This window comes from Odontomachus brunneus, unplaced genomic scaffold, assembly GCF_010583005.1.
Source record: "Odontomachus brunneus isolate Ranch 3 - 2012 unplaced genomic scaffold, Obru_v1 Obru_scaffold_036, whole genome shotgun sequence".
Classification (NCBI taxonomy): Eukaryota; Metazoa; Arthropoda; class Insecta; order Hymenoptera; family Formicidae; genus Odontomachus; species Odontomachus brunneus.
Genome location: NW_022639486.1, coordinates 1,542,604 through 1,565,848, shown reverse-complemented (window position 1 = coordinate 1,565,848; position 23,245 = coordinate 1,542,604). Strand labels below are relative to the sequence as shown.

The 23,245-nt window shown below is 44.1% G+C and overlaps 1 protein-coding gene across 3 annotated transcripts in view; it reads right to left on the bottom strand.

The window, feature by feature from the left end:
* LOC116843894 (neuronal acetylcholine receptor subunit alpha-7-like) overlaps positions 1-23,245 on the bottom strand; it is a 225,540-nt gene that overhangs the window by 200,150 nt on the left and 2,145 nt on the right. Inside the window, exon 1 of one of the 3 annotated variants that reach the window (XM_032814782.1) lies at positions 13,165-14,341. The exons of 1 other annotated variant lie outside the window; for it this stretch is intronic. In XM_032814782.1, the coding sequence (XP_032670673.1) occupies positions 13,165-13,210 (46 nt within the window). In that variant the 5' untranslated portion in view covers positions 13,211-14,341. Of the gene's footprint in view, positions 1-13,164; positions 14,342-23,245 lie in introns of those variants that run through there. One more of the 3 variants, XM_032814788.1, reaches the window with a different exon arrangement.

The following is a 23,245-nucleotide window of genomic DNA, read 5'->3' as shown; positions in this document are numbered from 1 at the left end:
AGAAAGATAGAGAGAGAGAGAGAGAGAGAGAGAGAGAGAGAGAGAGAGAGAGAGAGAGAGAGAGAGAGAGAACGTTATTGTGTACTCGAGGATATAGATCCCTTAAGAGCACTAAGCCATCGTTATACCATGATTATATAAACAGCGTAAAATTACCATCAACGCGACGTACGATAAAATACCGGTAAATAATATGGTCAATATGCATATGTTAAAACGGAATATAAGAAGTAATTTATGCTACACCTGCGAAAAAGTTTTTATCACTTTATTACTACGATATTAAATAACGCATGAACTAATTTGAATAATAATAAATCACAACATATTTAATACATAAAATATACTCAGTATAAATAAATACGTATAGCCATGCAATCATAGATGAAGATAATTGTCTCTCTGTCCATTATATTCTTTGTAAAAGCATATGTGCGTGTGAGATAAACATTTTCTCTTTCTTTTTTTTTTTCTCTCTCTCTTAGGAATTATTTTTCATCGAACTTTTTCAATATAAAAAAAATCCCATTCTATCAGTTCAATTGTTAATTGCAACCTGCTGAAATAGATGAAAGGCAAAAATAACGGATTTCGGGAAACCAACAGTCTTTCAAATTGTAAACGATTGAAAGTAAAAAATTTCCCACGAACTAAATTTCAGAAAGCTTCAGGTTAAATACTTTATTAACTCTATTCGGGATTCAATTTAAAAAATAAGTTTCAAAAAAATTCTAATTTGTAATCGTTTCAAGAAATATATATTTGACGCCATTAATTAAAAAGCTGCAACACGCAGAAAGTATCCCTCTTTGCCGTTTTTCGGTTAAACGAGTCTAAATTCGTCGGTGAATCTGGCCATTAAAGCCATTAATGATTGATCCGACAGACGCGAGACATAGAAAAAATTTAGTAATATTACAGATAAATTAATCGCTCGGCAACGCCAATAGCACACAGGGATGTATGTCTGTAATAGGAATAAATGCATTAACTTAAGTATACCGCGATATGTTTTAATTTCAAGAACCAATAAAGAGCGCGGGAGAGAGCGAGAGAAAGAGAGAGAGAGAGAGAGAGAAAGAGAGGAAGAGAAGAAGAGAGAGAGAGAGAGAGAGAGAGAGAGAGAGAGAGAGAGAGAGAGAGAACCGGAAGAGTGCAAGCGCGGCCACGGGCGAGAATTGCAGAGGGCGGCAGCTGGAAGAGTGCAGGCGCAACACGTGCAAACCGCTCAGCGGTTTCGCTCGATAGAGAGAGAGACACGTTCGCGTAGAATCGATAAACGGTTCGCTTTCGTATGGCTGACAATTAAATTCTCGTATGAGAGCGCTAGCGGTCGATGAACGGTGGCCGATGGGTGCCCACTCTCTCGTCGCCCCTCGCCCACCCTATCTTACTCCCGCGTGCAGCCATTCACTCATCTCATGCCGCTTTATCAATAGCAACCGAAAAGCCCCGATGGCAAGAATCGGACGAACCCATATTTCTTGCTAAATGAGTTATTTATCATTTGGCGCTCGAGGAACGATAGTCCATCGATCAACGGCGCAGTGCCAGACGCGTCTAGATAACGTGTGCACATTCTACATTTATTTTTTATCTTCTCTTACTTAATTCTCTTGCAAGGATTCACGGAAATAAACGAACGAGGGTCGCGCCGTCATAATGAGATAGGAATCGCCGAGAGTACCGTCTAGTTCCTTATTATCTGCCTCTTTAATGGTGTTAAATGGGGTTAAAGGAAAGATTATTCACCAAAAATCCGAAACGTCTCGAGTAACACTTGAACTTTCGCGCGACGACCAAAAAATGAAACAAAGATTGAAAAAAAGATTGAAAATTGCTTCTCTTGCTCTTCATGATGGCGCATATTCTCGACTGCGTCTGGCGCGAGCGCTCCGCGAGTGAATCACACGCGTCGTAATGGAAATCTGAATATTAAAAACGAAAACGACATCTGAAAATAAGTAACGGAAATCGTAAGCTTTGCTTGAAACCAAGTAACGTTTCTTGTGAACGCCTACTTGCCTCCTCTGCAAAGGACTCGACTGTTATACCGAGTGTCAAATTCACGCTCGCTGGCTCGAAGGCGCGTGCAAAAACGTCGATAACGAGGGGAGGCGAGGAGTGAAATGACGGGGTGTGACACTCGACGGATAAATACCGCAGCGGCCGCCAGTATATCGTAGCTTTTGTGTGCATATGCGACGGAGAAACGGTGAGAAAGAGAGTGTGCGCTATGCGCAGCCATGTGTATGCCTGTAATCGCGTATCCTCGTCGCACCAATACACGGATGACCGCTCCAGATCCAACAACGTCGCATTGCAAGCTGTTGCACCTGAACGACGATAAAGCCTCTTCCGAAACTCCCCGAAACTAACTGTTTGCTTATATTGCCTCCCATTACCGGTACCCACGTGGAACTTTGACGGAACGCCTCGGGAATAGGAAGACCTGTCGTCCGTCGATCGACATACGACGGCTAATTCTGCGACCTCGTTCGGGTAAAACAAGCGCTCGGAGATACTCTCTGCTACCCGTGCGTAAAATCTCGAGTAACCAACGGTAAATTATTCGTTAGTAAAGAAACTTGTAACTACTCCCTTGTCATTCCCTTTTCGTGTGCGATAAATATCATTTCCAAGAGGAATTTTATGGGACAACTAAAATTAAACTAATGAAAGAAACATGAAGATAATGAACATTTTTCGAAGCTTTCGAGGGCGAGATATCCGAAGAACTCAGACAGAAGCCTGAGATATTTCTCGATAATGCTATTATCTGCAAATCACGCCGCGACTCGGATAAATAATATAACTTCTGCGTCGTCGGGGAATACTTTTTCACGGCCACAGTAAATGGAGACACAAGGTGACTGTGGATTATTCACAGACGTCCGTTCAGGTCGAATTGTCTGATACTTATTTTCGTTCGGGTTATTAGACAGTCGGAGGGTCGTCTACAACGACTCCATATGAATTTGTAACGCATCGAATGTTCTTATAAGGTAAATTAGGTAATCATGCTGAAGCGACTTTGTCATCAGGTCGGTGGAGCGTGAAAGATTAATCTGATTGTGCTGAGACTCCGACCTGATTACATCAACAGTTACCTCTCTTACGGTAATGCTCCTCGTTAAAATAGCGTTCAACCTTTCAAGCTCTAAAGACCGTTGTTTTGAAAGAAACAGAATATATGTTTACTCAACACATATACACATATTCTTTCTCTTGAACAATTCAAAATAAACTTTTTTAACGGGACCGCATACGGCAAAATATTTCAGAGTTATTATAAGTTTGTACGTCGCTTATTGCTATCTTTAGTTTTTTTAGTTTTCTTTAGTTTTTTTTAGTTTTCTCAGCAAATGTATCCACCGAAAATAGTCTTTATTGTGCTATGAGACAATATTATTAAATCTACTAATTAATCTATCTAATAATTCTAAGAGAGAGGGTTAGAACGTAAGATATAGCGTCTGACTTCATTACCGCAAAATTATTGCAGAATTAATCTTCTGTACTACAGGCATATAAGGACCTTCTGTTCTACTCGTGCTATACCGGAAACGATCTAATCTCCATCGCCAGCTGATCTCACCGGCGACATAAGTAATCGCGCAAAAGGGACGAGGGCCCTTTGACCCTTCTAACGGTTTGATCGCGGAAGATAATTAACTCGGGCACTAATTCGCCCGGCAAGATTGCCTGCCGCAAACACTAAAGTCGTTCCCGCGCTAAGCCATCGTCCCGCTGTTTACTCCAAACTCGCGATACAGGCCATTTAGGAAGCACTACACATACAATTATCCGGTCAAAGTCGTCCGCGATAGTAAACGCTCGGTTTAAGATGGAAATCTAAGCTACTGCTGTCGTCTCGACAACGCTAATCAAGGAGACACCGCGGCATGGCATTAACACAACGACGTTGTGCAACAACGTCTGATTATAGAACCTGTTATTGGAAGTAACAATATGCGGTGTGTAATACAGCCAATTCCAAAAATCATCTCCCAATTTGGCGTAGAATCAGTTGCACTGACATATTCAATTCGTTAACGCTGATTTGCTGGTCTTTTGTACATACTCTTCTTTAATCATATCATATTTCTCACTATGATACGAACACAGAATACGGATATGAAATAATTAATCAGCGCCAATTAACGTCAACTGATTTGATGTCGCTATCAACTTTTGTCTTATCAATTAGATCTATAAACAATTTTGTATTCCACCATGCTACTTTTTCCCTATGATGTTTCAGTTTGAATTTACTGTCCCGAAACAGGAGCTTGCCGCACGTTAATGGAAAATTAGCGAAGTCGCGTGTTTCTCAAGAATTTCGCCCGCTTTTTGAGATGATCTTTTTGATATCGAGATCACGGTATCGCTTCTGCGAAGCGAAACGACGACGACGACGACGACGACGACGATGACGACAGTGGTGTCATTATTGGCGACGAAGTTCTAACGAGTCCACTGGTAGATGAGAAGACTGAGGTCACAGTACACGGTAAGACACAATGGCAAGTCGCTGCGTTATGTCGGCTGAAATAGTTTGGAACATTGTTAATCCAAAGCCGATAAACGCCGCGAGACATTCTCGGCGACAATGCTACCCGAGAAAGACAGAAGACGAGAGTGTAAGAGAGAAAGAGAGCGAGAGAGAGAGAAAGAGAAAAGACGAGAGAAAGAGCGCGATTCAAGCAACAGAATCAGGAATATATTTATTTATATAATATAGAAATTAATTTTAATAATAAATTATTCGAGCTACTTTATTGGCTATCTCATAAGAGAGAAAAAAAGCTTTGAAAAAGGGTAACTTTATTTTAAATCATATCCAAAATAATGATTTTGAGATAATTTTTCAAATGAGATAAAAAATAACTGCTCTTTTTACTTCTCTCTATTTCGGGTGCTTGAGGATAGCTCGCTAACAAAGACACATAATTATTCGCCAGTAAGTGTTTAAATAAGGTGTTTAAATAAGGTAAAATGTGCTGACCAAATATCTCTACCCCGAAGCGCAATTTTATTCGAGTAATGCTCGGCTCTATTGTACGCTGCAGTCGCGACACGATGCGAGGAGGAGCAAGGGGTGAAAGCGGGTGAGTCGAAACGGGGATACGTACATCCGCGAGCACCAACAAAGCATTACAAACTCGAGAATTTAACGACACCGTGGCGCGAAGGTGGCGGAGTCTATCGTCGACCGGGCTCGTTTCCTCGGTTGTCGCGACGCGTCTTCCGAGAGTGGGACGGTCGCGGGATGCAAAATGAGCACGGGATGTGCCCGTGTAATATGATAATGACGGTCTGTACCGCTCCGTTGTATGGAAAACGAGGTTCGCAGTTAAGGCGAGCGAGATTTCTCGACGTCACTTGACACGAATTGACAAGCGATCTTATAGAAAATGCATTCTCGACATTAAAGGTAAGAAAATCAAAGTATTCCCATTTTCTCAAAAGAGCAAAGAAACAGAAAATATCTAAATATCTGTTTTAAATAAAAAAAAAAACAGAGTCCACATTGTTCGTCGCAGAGTTTCCCTTTCTTGCAATCCTACTTCGTCTCACAAGGATTGTTACGCGTCATATTTCTTTTCATATCACTATGAGTGGTACAAGTGGTGCGCTGCTCAAGCTCGAGAAGCCTGTAGTAGAAACGCGCATATAGCAGACACTCGAGATCACTCAATGTTTGTTACAGGAGATATTTCTCCCGTTATAATACAAATTCGCAAAATACGTATATATTTCATTACAATGACGTATAATACGCTGCAATGCATGTGCATATCATGCATTCAGTGTTGTCATTTGTTTATCTCTCTCAAGTTAATTGCTTCAAACATCCACAGTATACATCCGTAGAGTTTCGTAACCGTCAGAAACTAAATCTGAGTTCCTAGACCATTCTATTTATTCACTCGAAAGTCCTCGGACTTTCTCAACTTTCGCCCTTCGTATCTTCATATATCATCAATGTCAGATGTTCGTCGGGGCTCCGATGAAGAGTCAAGTCACCGTCGCACTTGGTCCAGCCTCCTAACGGTTACGTGTTCTCACTCACCGGCCGGATATGGTAGAGAAAGAACAGAGAGAGAAAGAGAAAAGGAGCGAAGCTCGGGCGTGTGCATTATTGACAACACACGCGTTCTCGTCGCAAGCTGCGACGGGTACGCTCGTAAAAGCTGAAGTTGCTCGTAGAAGCTGATTTTCGTCGGGGCTACTCGCAGCGTTTGGCACAGTTTTCATTCTTGACATACACGATCGCGCATCCGCTCATGCAACACGAGAGTGGAAGAGAGCGAGTGACAAAGAAGTAGAGAGAAAGAGAGAAAGAGACAGATATAAAGGGGAGGGGAAAGAGAGGGTCGTAGAGAGACATTCGAGGGTATCCTCAAGCGGAAAGGTGAAAGAGACAGACGGGAAGGGAGACGTCCGCGCTCTTCAGGAACCGGCCATCTCCGTCGCCGAACTTTCCGCGGCAAACTTTTTACTCGTGATCGTAGATTCTCGCATAGACCAGACACGCGACGACTTTTACGCGAGAATGAAAGGGGACACGTAATATTTAAGGGTGTGACCTCGTCACAGAGACCGACTTCGAGAAATAGAGGAAACCGCAATTACTCATCTGCAGCAGTTTTACTTGCGCAAAGATTTGTTCCTTAGCAAGTTTGAGAGAAACTTATTTTTGTCTGTTTCACTGTTACTTGTATCATCTTGTCACTAGTTAAAAAAATTGTTCAAGTCGGTCGGCAATTTAGTATATTTGTGTCCTAATATAATGGATCGATGTATGTACATACATTAGATTGTCCTAATTATGAAAAGTCAATTTAAACCGACGTGGAAAACGTTCGACAGAGCTCAATCTCCGACTAATAATCCCACAATAAAATCCTGATTGACGGATATATCTGCATACATCGCATTTAATCGTCAGTCAGTAATCATATTTATTCAAATTGAATAATAATAAATGTTAATTTTCGTCAGACGAGTCATTACCGCTAGCAGCGTTCGCACGAGTAAATAACAGAAATAACATAAATAATGAAATCGTCAATGTTGCGTTGCGCGAGGTTTCAAACGGACTCGAGATTTAGCTTCCGCGTTACATCGATATCGACGAAGATAACTTATCTCTACCGACTCTCAATTTTACAAGACTGCCTGCAGGCGGATTGAACTTCCGCCGTCAGAGCTTCCACAGCGAGGTCTCGATCATTTTTCTAATCTGTCAAATATCTCAGGCGCATGTCAACTGATGCAGATGCGATATGAAATCTTGCGCGATCCCGGTAGGAATATATATCACCGTCGCGAACATACATATTCTCACTTCTCTGTCAGTAATTGCGGATTCTCTCGATGATGGCCGATTTCGCAGGACGGACGTCTCCGCAACGCGCGCATGTGAGTGCACAGGTGCGTGAACGCATGAACGCGTGCGTATGTGCGTATGTACATACGTACGTACGTGTATGTATACGTACATGTGTGCATACATGTGCGCACGTGCGAGCGTGCAGTGTCCTCTTCCTCGGCTAGCCGCGCGTTCGATACTCTCCGACGCTGCACACCCACATTCGTACGCCCACGCATCTGCGTGCACCCTGCAGGTAGCTCGGCATGGGACCTCTAGGAATGCTTACGATACTTCGATCGTAATATTATCGATACTTTGTTAGTATAAGTGATATCCAAGACGTATCAGTGTTCGCACCTCGGCAAACGTTACAACGATACTCGAGGAAATTCGATACTTCTGGGGGAAATCTAGGTAAGCATAGACACTTGTGTTAGTTAGTATCTTAGCCACAAATATCAGATATTATCAATTTTTACAATATCTGATAGTCTTGGGAACAGTATCAAATGATGGGTATTGGTGGAACACACTCTGATACTATCGATGTAATAACTGTAGTTCTTGAATGTAGGAGATAAGAAGGATATGAAATAAAGTCTCAATACTTGTAATCAATATCGGCTGAGTAAAAGTATCGATATTCTGTGATTTTCAACCCAGCAGCGCACGCGGATTGCATCTGTTCGGTCTAAAGTCTGCTTCGTTTGTATTTATCTCTCGTCAAGAGCCAATTGTTGGCAAATTGAGAATCAGCGAGAAAAATCAACTGGAAAGTACTAAAAAGAAAATTTAGGTCCAAAGGAGTTTGTCACCTGTGCGCACTGCAGAGTTAAACACCCCCTAGCATCGCCCGGAGGTCACCATGACACGAGGTGATGCGACGAACGACACGTGAGCCTCCGATCGGACGTCACGACGCGTCCAATTTGCACGCGACGTCGCGATCGTGTGACCCTAAGTGGTGGACGATGAACCGTCGACGGATCCTTTACAGATTGTGAAAAATGTCAGAAGGATCACTGACGAATTTTTCACAACTACGATATAGGTGTTGTGATATACTGTATACTGAATATGACATGATGACGGCATAAAAAATATTTTCGTCAGGTTCATGTTAATTAACTCACATTCAGTGTACCACGACATTTCATTTTCTAAGATATCAAATATAATTGTGATTTATTCCTGATATATCACAATTACACTCGATATATACAGAAATGGCGTGTAGAGTCAAGCGACTCGAAGCAATCTAAACGGGCACTTCCTACACGCTTAATATACTTATATAATTATCTCTTTATATTTATACACTATCATATGAATATCTCTTATAGCTTAGGACACATAAAGCGCTATATACGCTGCTTAGGGTTAATCATGAGAGTAAGATAAAAAGGTACAGAAAAGGGTAGAAAGGTATCACGACGTGAACGTTTGTCCACCGATAACTAGCAGCTTATAAAACAGTTTTAGAAATATTTAATACGACCCACATGTTACTCGCTAAAACGACCGACACGCGTTTTGTTCTCTTAAACTCGTTGTAAAACCACCGCTTTATTCATCGAGACGCAAGTTGATACACGAGATAATCTTTATACAGACTTACGTTGGATACACTTAATTTTATTTGAAGAAAATTATCTTCTGAGATACTGCGTTTAAAGCTCGACTGCGTGTATCAACTGAGCTGAAAAAAAATATAACACGAGCAACATATTTCTAAGATACGCAACTTTTCAAAGAGAACTTTTTTCAAAAAACGCTGAAATTCGTCAAGCGTGGTGGATTCTTTCAGGGGGATTTTACGCGGACTTTCGAGAATGTCTAGAATTTTCAAGCAACAGCAACGGTTTCCACAGAGCTTCTTAGAGAGGATTACACAAAAATCTTGGAATTACCGGTGAAGTTCCAAAGTTAAAAATAACACAGTTAGCCGATGGACTTTAAGTGCCATTCTGTCTGTACCAAACGATTTCTACTTCAACACAAATCTCATCTCTACATTGTGTTTACGTAATCAACTCAATAGATTGTTATTTTGGAAAGTACTATTGCAAGAGAATAAATGTACACAGGGTGGCTCTCACCTACCACTTTGATCAACCACTTTTCTCGAGTTGACAGACGCTACATAATTATTCAAATAGAGCAGCATGTAAAATGTAATCGCGGATTCAATATATGCGTTCAAGCACGTTGCATATCGCGTGTGCATAAGTATAGCAATTATTCAATTAACGTTAAGCCATCGTCGATACAGAAGAAAAAACCAAAAGTCGTAGCGTCTGTAACGTTTACTTTAAACACGACTTATTTTTGGATTGCTCGCGCAGTATCTAGATTAAAGGGAATTGCGTCGGTCTAAGACACTCTGTATAAAGTTAATCCTTTGGGGACTGGTGTTTCTACTGCAAAGCCATCTTTTCCAGCTTTCTTTACTTTGTGATATAGTAATCCCGTCCGAACGGGAATATTACGGGGATGGTAACGGAGTGAGAATGTCGCAATCAAGGGATTAATACGAGAAACTCGAAAGATGTTTTGATGCGATTTTCACGTCTTTCGCGCGTTTCTTCCCTCCGTACTTCGCTCTGTACGGCACCGACTGTTCCAAACGCACGATGCGACGAGATGGCTGATGTGCCGTGCGTGAACGAATACGTCAAAGATCCTTGCAGAAGACCCGGAAGGCGTAATTGTCCACTGAAAAGACGAAAATGAACGAACATCGTTCGCAACGCAAAGTTCCAATCAATCAACACACCACATCGAGAAAATCCCTGATACTTCCACTTTATAAATTTCGTCTTCTTTCTTTCTGGTCTCTTAGAGCAGACGAGATATAGTGAGAACTATTAATCATATTGATATTTTAATTAATCGAGGAGACGTCTATTAACCTTCGTAGAATAGCTGCTGCGCGTTGCTCGCAAATCTCTCAAGTTTTACATGCAAAGATTTCTCCCTTGGAAGAAGAAGAATCGATCGCTTCAGCGAGACGAAAATGCACATTAATCACTCACAAAAGAACACCTCCCGTGCTCTTCTTGCAGTGTGGGATGACTACGATTTTTGCGACCATTTTCTATTCCGACTGGCGCGGCGTCGGCAACGGCGCCGGATGGACCAGCACGGGAAACCGTTGTACAGCTGGCGGTGGGATGCTAATTAATCAACACGATACGTCATGGCAGGACGACCTCCCGACACGCGTGGACGAGGTGGGTAACTTCCTAATTTACATTTTACATGGGGGCTACATGCACAATTTGGTAGCGCAGGCCGAGACAGCTTTTGACGTGCCGCAACTGCAACGACGAATGTCACCATTCGATCGCGTCCAACACACCGGCAGACTCTCATAATGAGACTTCCGCGTTGTTTTTCAGCGCGGAAATATATCGCGCCGCTGTAACGCGATCGAGCGGCAAGCAATTGAACGATTATTATTTATAACGGGGACATTGTGTAATTAATTAACGCACCGCGGCGTGCGACAGGGGACGTCCTTGACGAGCACGGGAATCAAGTGGCCGCGGCAATTTATATTTCGCTTAAATTTATTACGACTGCTTCCGACGAGACGGGCGGTCATACTGCATTTAAATTTGAAAGGAAGTAACCGTCATTTTTTAATAAAACACCACCGAACTGAATAATTCTCGCGAGAATATTTCCACGGAGCAGGTCGACCGAGCCGAAATACGAGAGATTATAGTAGTAACATTTTTTAAGAAAATTTCTGTAATCTAGCCCTTTGTGAAGTCAGCCCACGCATGTATGTACGTGTGATTCTTTTTTTCCCATAAAACGATGTACTTTAGAAAAACAATTTTGTAAAAAGATCATAAAGAATTTCACTCGTATCTCCGTATTCCACCGCGTTTATCATTACATTATTACGTCCCGCTTCCTTAATTTCGTAAGCTTCGCGTTACCAGCAATCAATGAATATGTATATGTGTATGTATATGTGCGTGAGCGCGCGTCCTACCGCGGAATACCGGTACTCCGTCATCCCACCGCCGTTTCCTAGACAAGCGATCTTAGAACAGAAACGGAAGTGGCCCAGCAATGTCGAGACAACGCGATCGGTCGAATGCGACATAACGAAAACACTATCGGCGCAAATATTTGCGCGACGGAGATTTGGCGCGCGGCATGCGCGTGTGTTTCGACTCTCAGCTGGTGGCATCAACGTGTTACTAACGAGGCGCGAGACGTCGCGTCGCTCTGGAAGCGTCGCGGGTTGACGTCAATATTGAAACGCCGCGTCCTCCCTTCTTCCCCTGGCCACCCTGCCGCCTCTGCCCCACGCGTTCTGTTTCTCCTCCCGGGATTGCGGCGCTCTACATCTGCCTGCTCCATTCAAAGCTCGAAACTCGACGAGACGCTCGCACCGATGCCGGAAGCGAATGAGCGACGTGGAAGAGATGAAGGCTTGCGCGACGAGCACCCTCGTTCGAAAGCGAAATTTCCCCTTTCCTCAATCCTCAATCTACACCTCACTCTTATAAGGCAACCTTGAAGAAACTTACTCGCGCGGCGCGATTTTTGGAAACGAGATTCCAGGGTGAACGATTTCGCATAAATCACGAGCAGCATCGCGATCTAAAGACTCGATTACAATTTGAATAATAACGTCGAGTAAATATAACTAATTACATAGAAGGAGAAATATAACTACTGATATCAAGAAGATGAAGCGTGCTAGTGAGCACTTTTGCAAAATATGTTCGCCCCTGTTTCCTAAAAAGAGAACAAGAATATTATGAAAGAAAATCGCGAGAAATTGTGACAAGCGTGCAGCGCAGAAGCGAAATCCGCCAGCTGCAATCTAAGTAATAAACTTAAAGAAATTCACGATATAAGATTCGTGCGAATTCCGGAATAGACGGCGTGAGCAATGCTGAAAAGATGATTAATCGCCACGAACATTCTTGCGAAATCAAAATTCACGGACTACAACCTTGAAGAATTTCACCTATTCTCGTTCTTCAACTCGCCCCCTTAGCCTTTGTACGCAAATATCGCGAACGACAAGGGGCCGAGATTCGTAAAGTTTCGAGAGAACAGTACGATAAGGAATTCCTGAGTAAAGTTGATGGCCTGCGTTAGAAAATAAAAGTTTCCAATACGAGTTGCAATATCGATGTGACATTTCCGATCGAGCGTCAAGCAAGTCATCATGCATCAATATCGCCCAGCATCATAAGAGGAAAATCCTTATGGTAGAAGCGAATCGTGTATGACATCACCGAAGATATAAACGAAACGTCGGCGCCACTGGTTACCATTGGTTACCACTGGAGCAGACCAGCGAGAATTTTAATTATCCTCGAAAACAACTCGCCGGTGCAGAGAGGAAATAGAACGCGTTTATATGCCCAGAATATATTCAAAATTCAAAGGAGATATCATTTCTCTTCGTCCGCATCGTGCGTTTGTATTCGTCAGAAAGGAAGAAAATGAGAAAGCGAGAGGGAGAGAGAGCAGACGAAGCTTGGAGCAACGAATGACGCGTCGTGACGTCGACGGACACTTGTGGAAGGGCGAGTGAGAGGTAGGACGTGATGGAAATTTAAAGAGACGCGTATCCGCAGGTAAAGATATAGCTAGCCGATCATTTAGCGAGACTGCAGCTAACCGGTGGACGAGTTCGCGTCGTGATTGAGCGTCAGAACGAGAGAGATCCCGTCTGGAAAGTGGGACGTGATCGGATTAAATGGGAGAGACACCACGCTCTCCTCATGGAGGAAGGTGTCACTCACCCGATGCAGCCAGGGCTATCGCCGCGACGAGCGTCCACCGTCTCATGTTTGCTCACGAAGGAGCCGGAGCGAGGCTGCTCCTTCCTCGATGACCGCCTGACCGTGCACCACTTCCTCCACGTTGCCGATTTTCCCCTCCTCCCTCCCAAACCACCTCGTCGCCGCGCGTCCGCCGCTCGTCCTCGCACGTGGCTGTAGGCGCGTCGAGCGAGGACGAACCTCGACCTGGAGTCAGACCTGGAGTAAACGATCAGCTGTCCTTGGCGAGCCGCTTGACGTGGAAACGAAGCGATCGCGGATCCTCAAGGCCCGCCAGGTCGCACCTGCACCGGGCTCGCCAGGTGCATCGTTCTAATTCTGTCAGGGGCACGTGACCGTCTCCTCCACGCAGCAGCGGTGCTCCGGATCTGTCCGCTATCCTGTACCGAGTGGTACAGCTCGCACGCACTATGGTCCGGACGGTCTGCACCACGACACGGCATCGTCGGGCAGCAGCGCGAACATTTCTTCCAGTTTGGGTCCAGTCACCTGGACTGGACGCAAATCCCGTCGTCTACCTTCTCGAGTCGCTTCTCTCTTTCTTCTTGGTCCGTCTAGGATGTCTCGGCGACGATCACGTCGATCACGAGCGGCAGGGAAGTGATATATCGGTCGAGTCTCGATCGCCAACACGACCAATTTGTCGGCGATCGCAACTTGTTAACGCCGGAAAATTCGATGCAGCTATCTTGCGCGTGCTGTGTGTACGAAGATTCAGCGCTCTCAGGAACGCGACCGCAGTCCGATCATCGGTTCTCGTTCCGTTGCTCGGACTTCCCGCGTTTGCTCGCTACTGCATCGGGTCAGGGTGAACGGCGGTTGAGGCTGTGAGAGAGGTTCACCCTCGATACTGCGGATCCCGGAGCGCGCGCGATCGGCAGCACCGCGAGGACATATCCCCCCGATCAGTCTTTCCCTTTTCCGCTACCGAGAGAGACGTGAGCGTCGCGCGGCCCTCTTTCTAATCTCAGTCGCGAGACTACTACTCTTTATCACTACCTCCCGTTAGGGAGCTTGCCAGATGCGGCCTCGCCGGCGACCAACGCTGGACTGATTCTCATTTGGCTGCAGCGCCGCGCGGTACCGCCGCCTCGGCTCGCTTTGGCGCTAGCTCTGTGGGTAGCCTACCGCCACCGTTCACCACCTCTGCTCTCCGTTGCTCGTGATATCTCTGTCCTTTCTTTCACTCTCAACCCTCTGTCGCTCCCACCCTCTCTGTCTAGCCTAGCATGTACACCTGCCAGTCGCCGTGCGTCTCGATCCCACCCCTCTCCGCCACTCTGCACCCCGTATCGTCGTTCTACCTCGATCACCGACGCCGTTCGTCCGTCTCTCGCAGTCCTCCACCCCGTCCTTCCACTCTCTCCCTCTAGCTCGCTCTTGTTCTCGTCACATATACCTTCTGCCCCCTCCGACTCTCCCACCACTACTCCCCTTTTCTCTTTAACCACCAGCGCACTCTACCTCGCGCTCTCGCTCGCGTTCAACCCCTCAGCGGCCCACATCCGCGCATCGTGGGGTGGCGTGGTACACCATGCGGTACGACCTGTCCCCCCTAACCCCTCAACTTCCACCCTTCCCCTCCGAGCTTCCCGCACGACTCCTCACTCTTCGGTATCCCTCTTCCTCCCGCGGCTATAGTGCATCCCAACATCGTCGGAGAAGAGAGAATCGTTACTATGGCGAGATCAATATGATAGGACGGCGCATGCCTCGGTATCCTTATACTTGAACCCTTCGCCGCCACTCGCTCTCTCGCACGTTTCTCTCCCTCGCAGTTTCGCTCGCTCCATCATCGTCGCACCTACATCCACCAGTCTCGCGTCGTTTCGCACTTCCCCGCAACCCTCGTCGTTCATCCCTATCGCTCGCGAATATCCCTCCATGTACCACCCTTCTCCAGCATTCTTCTCTCTCTCTCTCTTTCTTTCTCTTCTCTCTCTCTCTCTCTCTCTCTCTCTCTCTCTCTCTTTCTCTTCTTCTGTCTCTCATCTCCTCGCACGTACGTTCCTCTTCGTCTTGGCGCGCGCTGGAGGCCGCGTGCCAGACCGTGGGCGGCGTTGACTTAAGGCGCTTCAGTCAACAGAGGGCCGCATGCGAGAGGATACCATCCGGACCGGAGGCCGGCACCGACCGGCCTCGGGGATGTTCTTCTTTTTTCTCCAATGAAATAGAAGCAATTTTAAATTAAAGCAGCGAAATATGTCAACTTGTTAAGTAGTCAGATTCATTTGCGCAGAGCAGCCACCAAAAATTTGCTATCAGAGAACTTGTCAAGTATAAAATAAAATAAGAATATATATAGGATATATTTGAATTTGTTTATACGTATTGTACAAGTAATTAAGGAAAACGTTATTTAGAACCAAAAAATGATTAATACGATGACTTTTTGGATGAATTTCGTATTCAAATCAAGGTAGTTGTCGCGTTAGTCTGGCGCGTTCAGGAAGATGCCGCTATATACGTTCGAGACGCGCGATATGAAACACGATTTAACCGACCGGCAAGTCCCGCTGTTTTATTTCTACGTTGCTTCAACGATAAAAGCTTGCGAGGGGGCGCAAGGTGATGAACCTGAAGAACGAAAGTGCAACTACCCAATCGGCTGTGCGATACAACGCGACTACGTCATGGAGTGCGCCGAAATAGTACAGCGATAGAAGAAAGTGAAAAAATAGTAGTCATCGTTGTCTTTAGCACGATGGAACTTCTCTCAACCCACGCGATATCTAACGATAATCCTACGATAATGGATCGGATGAAAAAAGGAAACGCAACAGTATAAAAAAAATCAATTTCTTTAAATAACAGTCCCTACTTCGAAGAAGAGAGAATATAGCGAAGAACATCCGTTAAAAGGGTCGTCTACGCGGCGTAAGAAGACGGTATGCGTAGGGAAACATTTTTCAATCCTCTTTTGCCGGTGATTATTATGAAAAATATAGGTAAAATATTCCAGCAAGAAGCCAGCTTTTTCTTCTGATTAGAAAAAGAGGTCGCCCGGACGAGGGTTAACGCTCCGATGGCACGATTCTCCTTTGTGCTCCCTTTTCTCCGTCTCGGCATTACGCTCCGCTTTTCCGCGTCGCGTGTCCAGCGAGGGCGACGACGACGATTATACCACGACGTGAGACGCGTGACCATGCACGAGCGGATTCCCGATAAATCAGTCGACGTTTGTAACAGTCTTACGCTTTCTTCTTGATACAAGAGTATCTTACAAAAGTCCCTTCTGAGTGTGCAGTCTAGACGATAAAGTCGGTGACATATTCGTTGCTGAATTTGGCGGTACTGCGACTGAAAAAATTTCAGTCTATTTGTGCTCGTGAAGGTAATTTTTCTATATATTTCACTAGCTAAAATCACCCCAGCATCCCCCGGATTATCACAAAGTGTCAAAGGGATGAAATCAAGGAGAGAAAGTAGGCTGCCAGATTTCATGTAGCCTATATTTTCCGTAGGGTCCTAACTATGCAAAATTTGACCTAGATCGAGTCAAAGAGTTCAGGAACGTATAGGGAACACACACATACTGTCAGACAGACAGACAGACTTTCTATTCTATATAGATTAATCCTATTATCGAAGAGAGTTCGAATGGGCACTTTAACAGAAAATGCAAAGGTCGAAACCACGTGCAAAGAATGCGTTTCTGGCAATTCGATTCCGTAATGCTTCAACGCCGATAACCCGTAAACATGTTGAGTAACGTATTTATGTTTGCATCGCTGCCATCCGGTGCCTCCGTCTTCCCAATTCCTACGCCGCCGGTAATAGTCGCGAGTTTATACACTCTGCTGGCGTCAAAGTTGCAGCGTTTCTCAGGCAGTTTTTGAACAGTTTCCGCCGCGATGCTCCGACATTTCTTCGACATCTCCTCGCGCTTCCGCTTCTGATTGTCTGTTGCGTTTCCGCCTCAACGGTCCTTTACATTTCTCAATCCAACTTATTTGACGCCGTCCAATCGCGAAGAATAACCAATGTAAGCTCGACGTCTCCGAGTTTGCGATCGACTGCGAAAAAGCGACGTAACTTTTCCGCTTCTCAGTGCGACTCCGCAGTCTTCTTGTTTCCGCTTCTGGCTGGCGCCGGATGGAATGGAATATTCCGGCATGTGACTCGACTAGATGCTTAAGCTTGTCTCGGGCTTGTCATCGTTCATCTAAATCTCGATATTTACGACGACGTCGATATTTCGAAAATTTCGCGCGCACATTTCGCAAGCGTGCGAAGAAGCTACGTTCTTGACCAATAAAGAGAATGATGGATTATGTATGGACTATAGTTCAAACTAATCAGTGTTAGAAATTAAAATTTATAGGAAATTCAGAAGATGTAGAATCACTCGCTTTGAAAGTAGAGTAAGTCAACTTTGGTCAGACCATGAGTCGATGAGTCAACAGAAACTTTCTCACTCGTTCAATCATAGAAATAGATTTTGTAAAAATCTCACGCGCTCTCCCTAGTTTCTGAATATTTCCTACAGTTCCGTTACGTGAAAATAATTCCACAATACGTATTAATCACGTAACTAACAACGACTGAGATCCCCAACGGATATCATCAATTATCTAAGTTACACGGTTCAGCAACAATACGAACGTCATGGACCGACGTTTCTTTGCTCGTTTGCCACGAGCGATGCGCGATTGTTGGCGCGACGTTATCAATATTATCGATTACCTGCTATTACCTACTTCGTCCCGCTCGAGAAATACGCGAAACTCGCATCACCACGAGACGCTAATTAACCCGAATGCGGCACCAAGAGTCTCGAACGCAAAGATTTCATCTCGCGAGCCACGTTGGCTCTTCGTACGATCTGTTATTTGCACCCGCGGCGCAAGTAATGACATCCCGCAAATTTGGAATACTTTCAAACATAGCGACTGTACATCGTCGCATATGAGCCATTCAATCAAATCAACTAATGGCCGCGATCACGAAAATTGATGGGCACATTAATTATTTGTAATCCTCGCCGCGAGATGCAAGTAGAAATTTATTTTCATCTCCGATCACAATTCAAGTTCTGGCCGCCGAACAACCGATGCTTTCTTTCAACGAAATCACACGATCGGTGAGATAAATCTGCAGAGAATTTAATTGAGAAGTCTCAATACGAAGATTTATATAAATATAATCTGTTTCATACACACATACATATATATATATATATATATATATACAAATTGTCAAATATCCACAGAGCTGGTGTAATTCGCGAGTGATACACTGCGTATATGTCGCGAATTATCGTATCAGATTTACGTTATACGTGAGTCATCATCGACATTTCCGTAAATGAAGACGTATCTTGCATGCTTCGTGAATTCGAGAATACAAGATCACCTGCAGGCGGATGATAAATTACTGCATACAATCGACTTCTCATGAACTGCGAAGCGTGCACGTTCGAGAGGGATCTGCAGTAAACAGATAGAGGATTTCCCGCGTCATCCGCGCGAACATCGTTTAAAAAGTGTAAATTAATAGTTTATTGCAGAAGCTTATCGAGTATATATGCCAAATTATTTTATATTTCACAGCTTCAAATTTTATTCTTGTTATTTGATTTTCTATACAACGATATTAAATTTTAATGAGGAGTATTCACTTTCCATGCAGAAATTTTCGAAGTTTCAACAATGCAATAGAATTTAACGCCCATTAACCCAAAAACTGAAAATATACATTATGGAAAGTTTAATAAATAAAGAGAACAACTTTGTAAAGAATATAACAGATTTATTGTGTTACTTTCAGCTATAATATCAACAAAATAGTAATATCAACAATAGTTACATTCACGGTAGACGCGGAGGCAACATGAACGGCGAATAAGATGAGAAGGGGAGAGAACGAGGCGTGGAAATAACGTCAAGTCATTTATCACTTGAGAGGACCCCGAAGTTCGAAAATTGCAGGTTTAATCAATCAAGGCTATTTAATAATTGCTTGCTGACGTAGTATTTTCTAACACCGAAGTTATCAATTCTTTAGATCCCTGACTTTCTTAACTTCACTAAACTTGGCGCGAAATTCGCTTCTATCTATCTATCTTTCTCCTCGTATATTATCACCGTCGATATATACAAGATTATTTTGATCTCTTTGTTATCAGAAGATGTAACGCGACGCGACTTCGAAACGCTCGATCACTCCTCGATCGATGTCGTTGCGAAACTTTCCTCACGGATCTATCCGAATGACGATGTTTTTATCATCCTCCATCGCGACTAACGACGCTTTCTTTCCTATTGTCGTTACACCGAATCTCGTCGCCGTCGCACCGGCGGCGGCCTCCTCGGCACTAAATAAATAATCGACACTTCTTTGTCGCGCTGGAGATTTGCGCGCGACTGTGCAAACGGAGGAGCGAGATTGGCGTCCACCTCGACGCAAGGTCCTGATGTTTGCGCTTTCTTCGCCCCTCAGAGTCCAATTAACGGAATTACCTCGCGCCCGCTACAAAGGATTTGTTTTAACAATCCGCGGTGCCTTGTCCGCCGCGCGAACCAAGTCTCACCCGGAAGGGGGACTCCCGTTTCCTGAATTACCCTTCACGACTCGCCCAATTAACGAACGCCCTTTCGCCCTATCGAGAAAGACGCGCTCGCCGGCGTGCGCGAAGACTTCGTTGCGACGGCGGGATTCGCAAGACTTAAGGGCGAACTCAGAGAGACGATTAACTCGACCGCGATGAGATCGAGCCTGACAGGTTGCATGAGAGACGCGAGTTTCGGGTTCCGGGTTAGAAATGACCTAATTCTTGGAAACATTGACTTGACAATTGCTTGTTTTGAAGTCAAGCGACTCCGTGGAAATTAGCTCGTTGTTTGGCACCGCGGCTAAGTTTCGCGCTTGCATATTAATAAACGTTAATCTGAATTCGCCGCCCGTTTCTCCAGCGCCCCCTTTCCCTGACCGTTTCTTCCGACGGAAAACGAGTTGGGAAATCGGGTCACCGTCGGTTTTTACGTGTCAATCGACTGCACTTCGGTTCCCCTTACTTTTCGCGGAAGTTTCGAGACCGGGTGTCGCGGCGAGGTGTTGCCGCATTTAAAAGTCACTACTGATCGCCGGCGAAACGTCTTGCACCGACATGTCTCGGGTAAAAAAGAAAAGGACATGTACGTTGAATGTGGGTCAAGTCAGGATAATTTAATAACGTCTGGCCTAAAAGGTTCCGCGGCAGCTTCGATGCTTGTTATCAAGGTTAAATTCCAGACGACGCGTCTTTTCACCTAACCAATCTGTCGCTATTAATATCATGGAATAACAAAGTCGATCGCTATTAATATCATGGAATAACAAAGACCCGAACGAATTTATTAATACTTATCTGTACATGTATGCAATTTCGGAAAAAATCGCATATTAATTCCGGAATCAGCTAAATTCCGGAAACATACAAATTTACGTCCATCGTATTTAACGTGAAAATTTTAATGGACGATTCTTGGCATTGGATTTAATTAAAGCAATCCGTCGTATGCGCAATATGAATTATAATTGTAATAATATATATTATTTATAAGGTTCTCTCGTCTACACTGATGAAAATTGCGAACCATTTATAGTGCGCCTATTAATATGTTATATTCTCGGATCTCTTTTCCTACGACTGTCCAACAAGAATTAATTATTACATATCGTAAATTAATTATTATATGATAACGTTGGTCATCACACAACCGGTGCATTAATTATTAATATTCCCAGTGGATTTTTCTCGCGCGTTATGCAACAGCGAGCCGCGGCACAAAAAATGGTTGCGTAGAATTTTTCGCATTATCAGGCGTTCAACGAGCTGTCAGTAATTAATCCGTCAAGAGAAATAACGATACACTACACGAATATCAGAAATATCATCAAACAGCGTGCGTACAGAGAACGATATTCGAGTTCAATTAGCGCACATATGCGCGGTAACTGTTTAGCGTTTCAAAGGTAATGTTACATCGTACGCGCCGCGCGTTCGCTCGCAACTGGATGGATATACATCTCCGAAAATACCGTAATCGAAAGCTGCAAAAAATTGCGCGCGGCTAATTTCGAAGTAGCGTGGAAGTGCTGCGGTATCATTAGGTGATATAATAAATGGGCAAGTTTTATATAATACCAAGAATCCCTCCCCGAAAGCTTCGACTACAAATGAGTCAAAATAACGCCGCGCTTTCGCATAAAAAAACTTTAATTACTACAATGAAATCGAAGTTAACGTGAATCTTTATGGTAATTAGACGGGATCCCTGTCACGAAAGGAGCAGGCGAACTAATCGTAGGCGATACTTGGAACGATACTTCATCGCTGATACGAGGTAGGCTGGGAATTATACGAAATTTATGGAAACCGACGGGGACATTTATTACGCGACGCGATACATGTTAGCATTTATCAGCGAGCTAATGGCGGTGAGGACGGGGACTTTTTTTTTATATCAACACTCCGTCCGCCCGTATCACTCATATCGGAAATGATCCTTGCCTTACGTCGTAAGTATATACGAGGGACGTAGCAAATTGGAAAACTCGCGATGTTCGTTAGCGCGTGAAATCTGATCGCTCCCCCGTAATTATATCGAAGTCGTCAGTTTCGTCGACGAACGGCGACGTGCCCGCCGGGAAATTGTTGACGCGGCCGCCGCTATGTCAATATTTTCTTTACCCTTCACGAATGGTGTAGGTACTCGATTATTTTTCCGATAAATTTAATAATCCTATTTCTAACAAAAGCGTGTCTAACAGACGACTGATTATCTCGAGGTCAATGCGAGTCGTTGCTTACTCAGAACCGTGAAGTCGGGAAGGATGACAGTGCGAGATTACTTGGAAAGAATTTGGGGATCAATAGTGCGCGGTATCGTGAGTTTCTCTACTTAACTGGTAAAACATAACTACATTTACAATATCCCGTGATAAAAGACAATATCTTTTTTGTTTTGCGAAGCGCGATGTTTCTATTCACCGTGTACGTTTCATATATGTTTTAACGATATTTCAAAATAGTCTACACTGAAAACAGTATCCCTTCAAATAAACAGATAAAAAAAATATACGCGTGCCGCAAAATTATCAGCCCGCCATGCAGTAACCACGACATAGTCCGTAAATCCAGATTTTAAAACGGGGATATAGACAAAGTCGTGGAATTTAAAAACTTTACGATCGATCGACCGCTGCAGAGTTAGCATTTTTTAAAAATGAAAGCGTATCAAAATGGACTCTAACAGATGGATTTAAATCTGCGATAAAGCATGTATAAAAGTACTACGTATGCGTCTCCTGTTTCACTTTTACTATACAATATATCAAAATACAATATATCAAACTTTACAATATATTTTTAGAATACATCTCTAATGTTTAAAAGATCTACGAGGCATATAGTTGTTCGTTTGGTCTTTGTGTTCTTACGTAAACACATCGGGAATAATATCTCGAGATATCGTCGTACGTTGCAAACAATCTTCGAAACAAGGGTAAATCACGAAAAGCCGAAGCAGCGCACTCTTTTTTCGTCCGAAGAGTCAGGTTATCGCGTGCGTCAGAAAACGAAACGAAATGCATACGTTTGACGTCAAATTCAGCGCGCACGACGTCGCATTGTTCGAGAAAATTCGAGGGAACGTATTTACGCGGCTTTTGTGTCCAAGTATTATTACATAATAACGATGGGTCGAGGGTGATGACCAAGAGTCTCGGGAGGTTGATAATGCACAGCTTTGAGTTACAGCCGGTTATAAAAGCTCGGGTAAATCCTACCTTATTCAGAAGGGCGGAACGTCTCGGTATGGAAATTCGATAATATATCCCCGCAGATATTGCACGGCCGCGATAAAAGTTGTAAAACTCCCGGCACTTCTCTTAAGGTCCCGAACTTCATAGCCGCGGTGAAATCTGATACTTTACGCGAATTCGGGATCGCGCTCAGCGGAATACGATTAGCCGCCCGTAAAGAGAGTCAAACCGCTGTCGATTTACCGAGTACCGAGCTTCCTTCGCGGCCTAAACGCGATATTCGTGTCTCGATTCG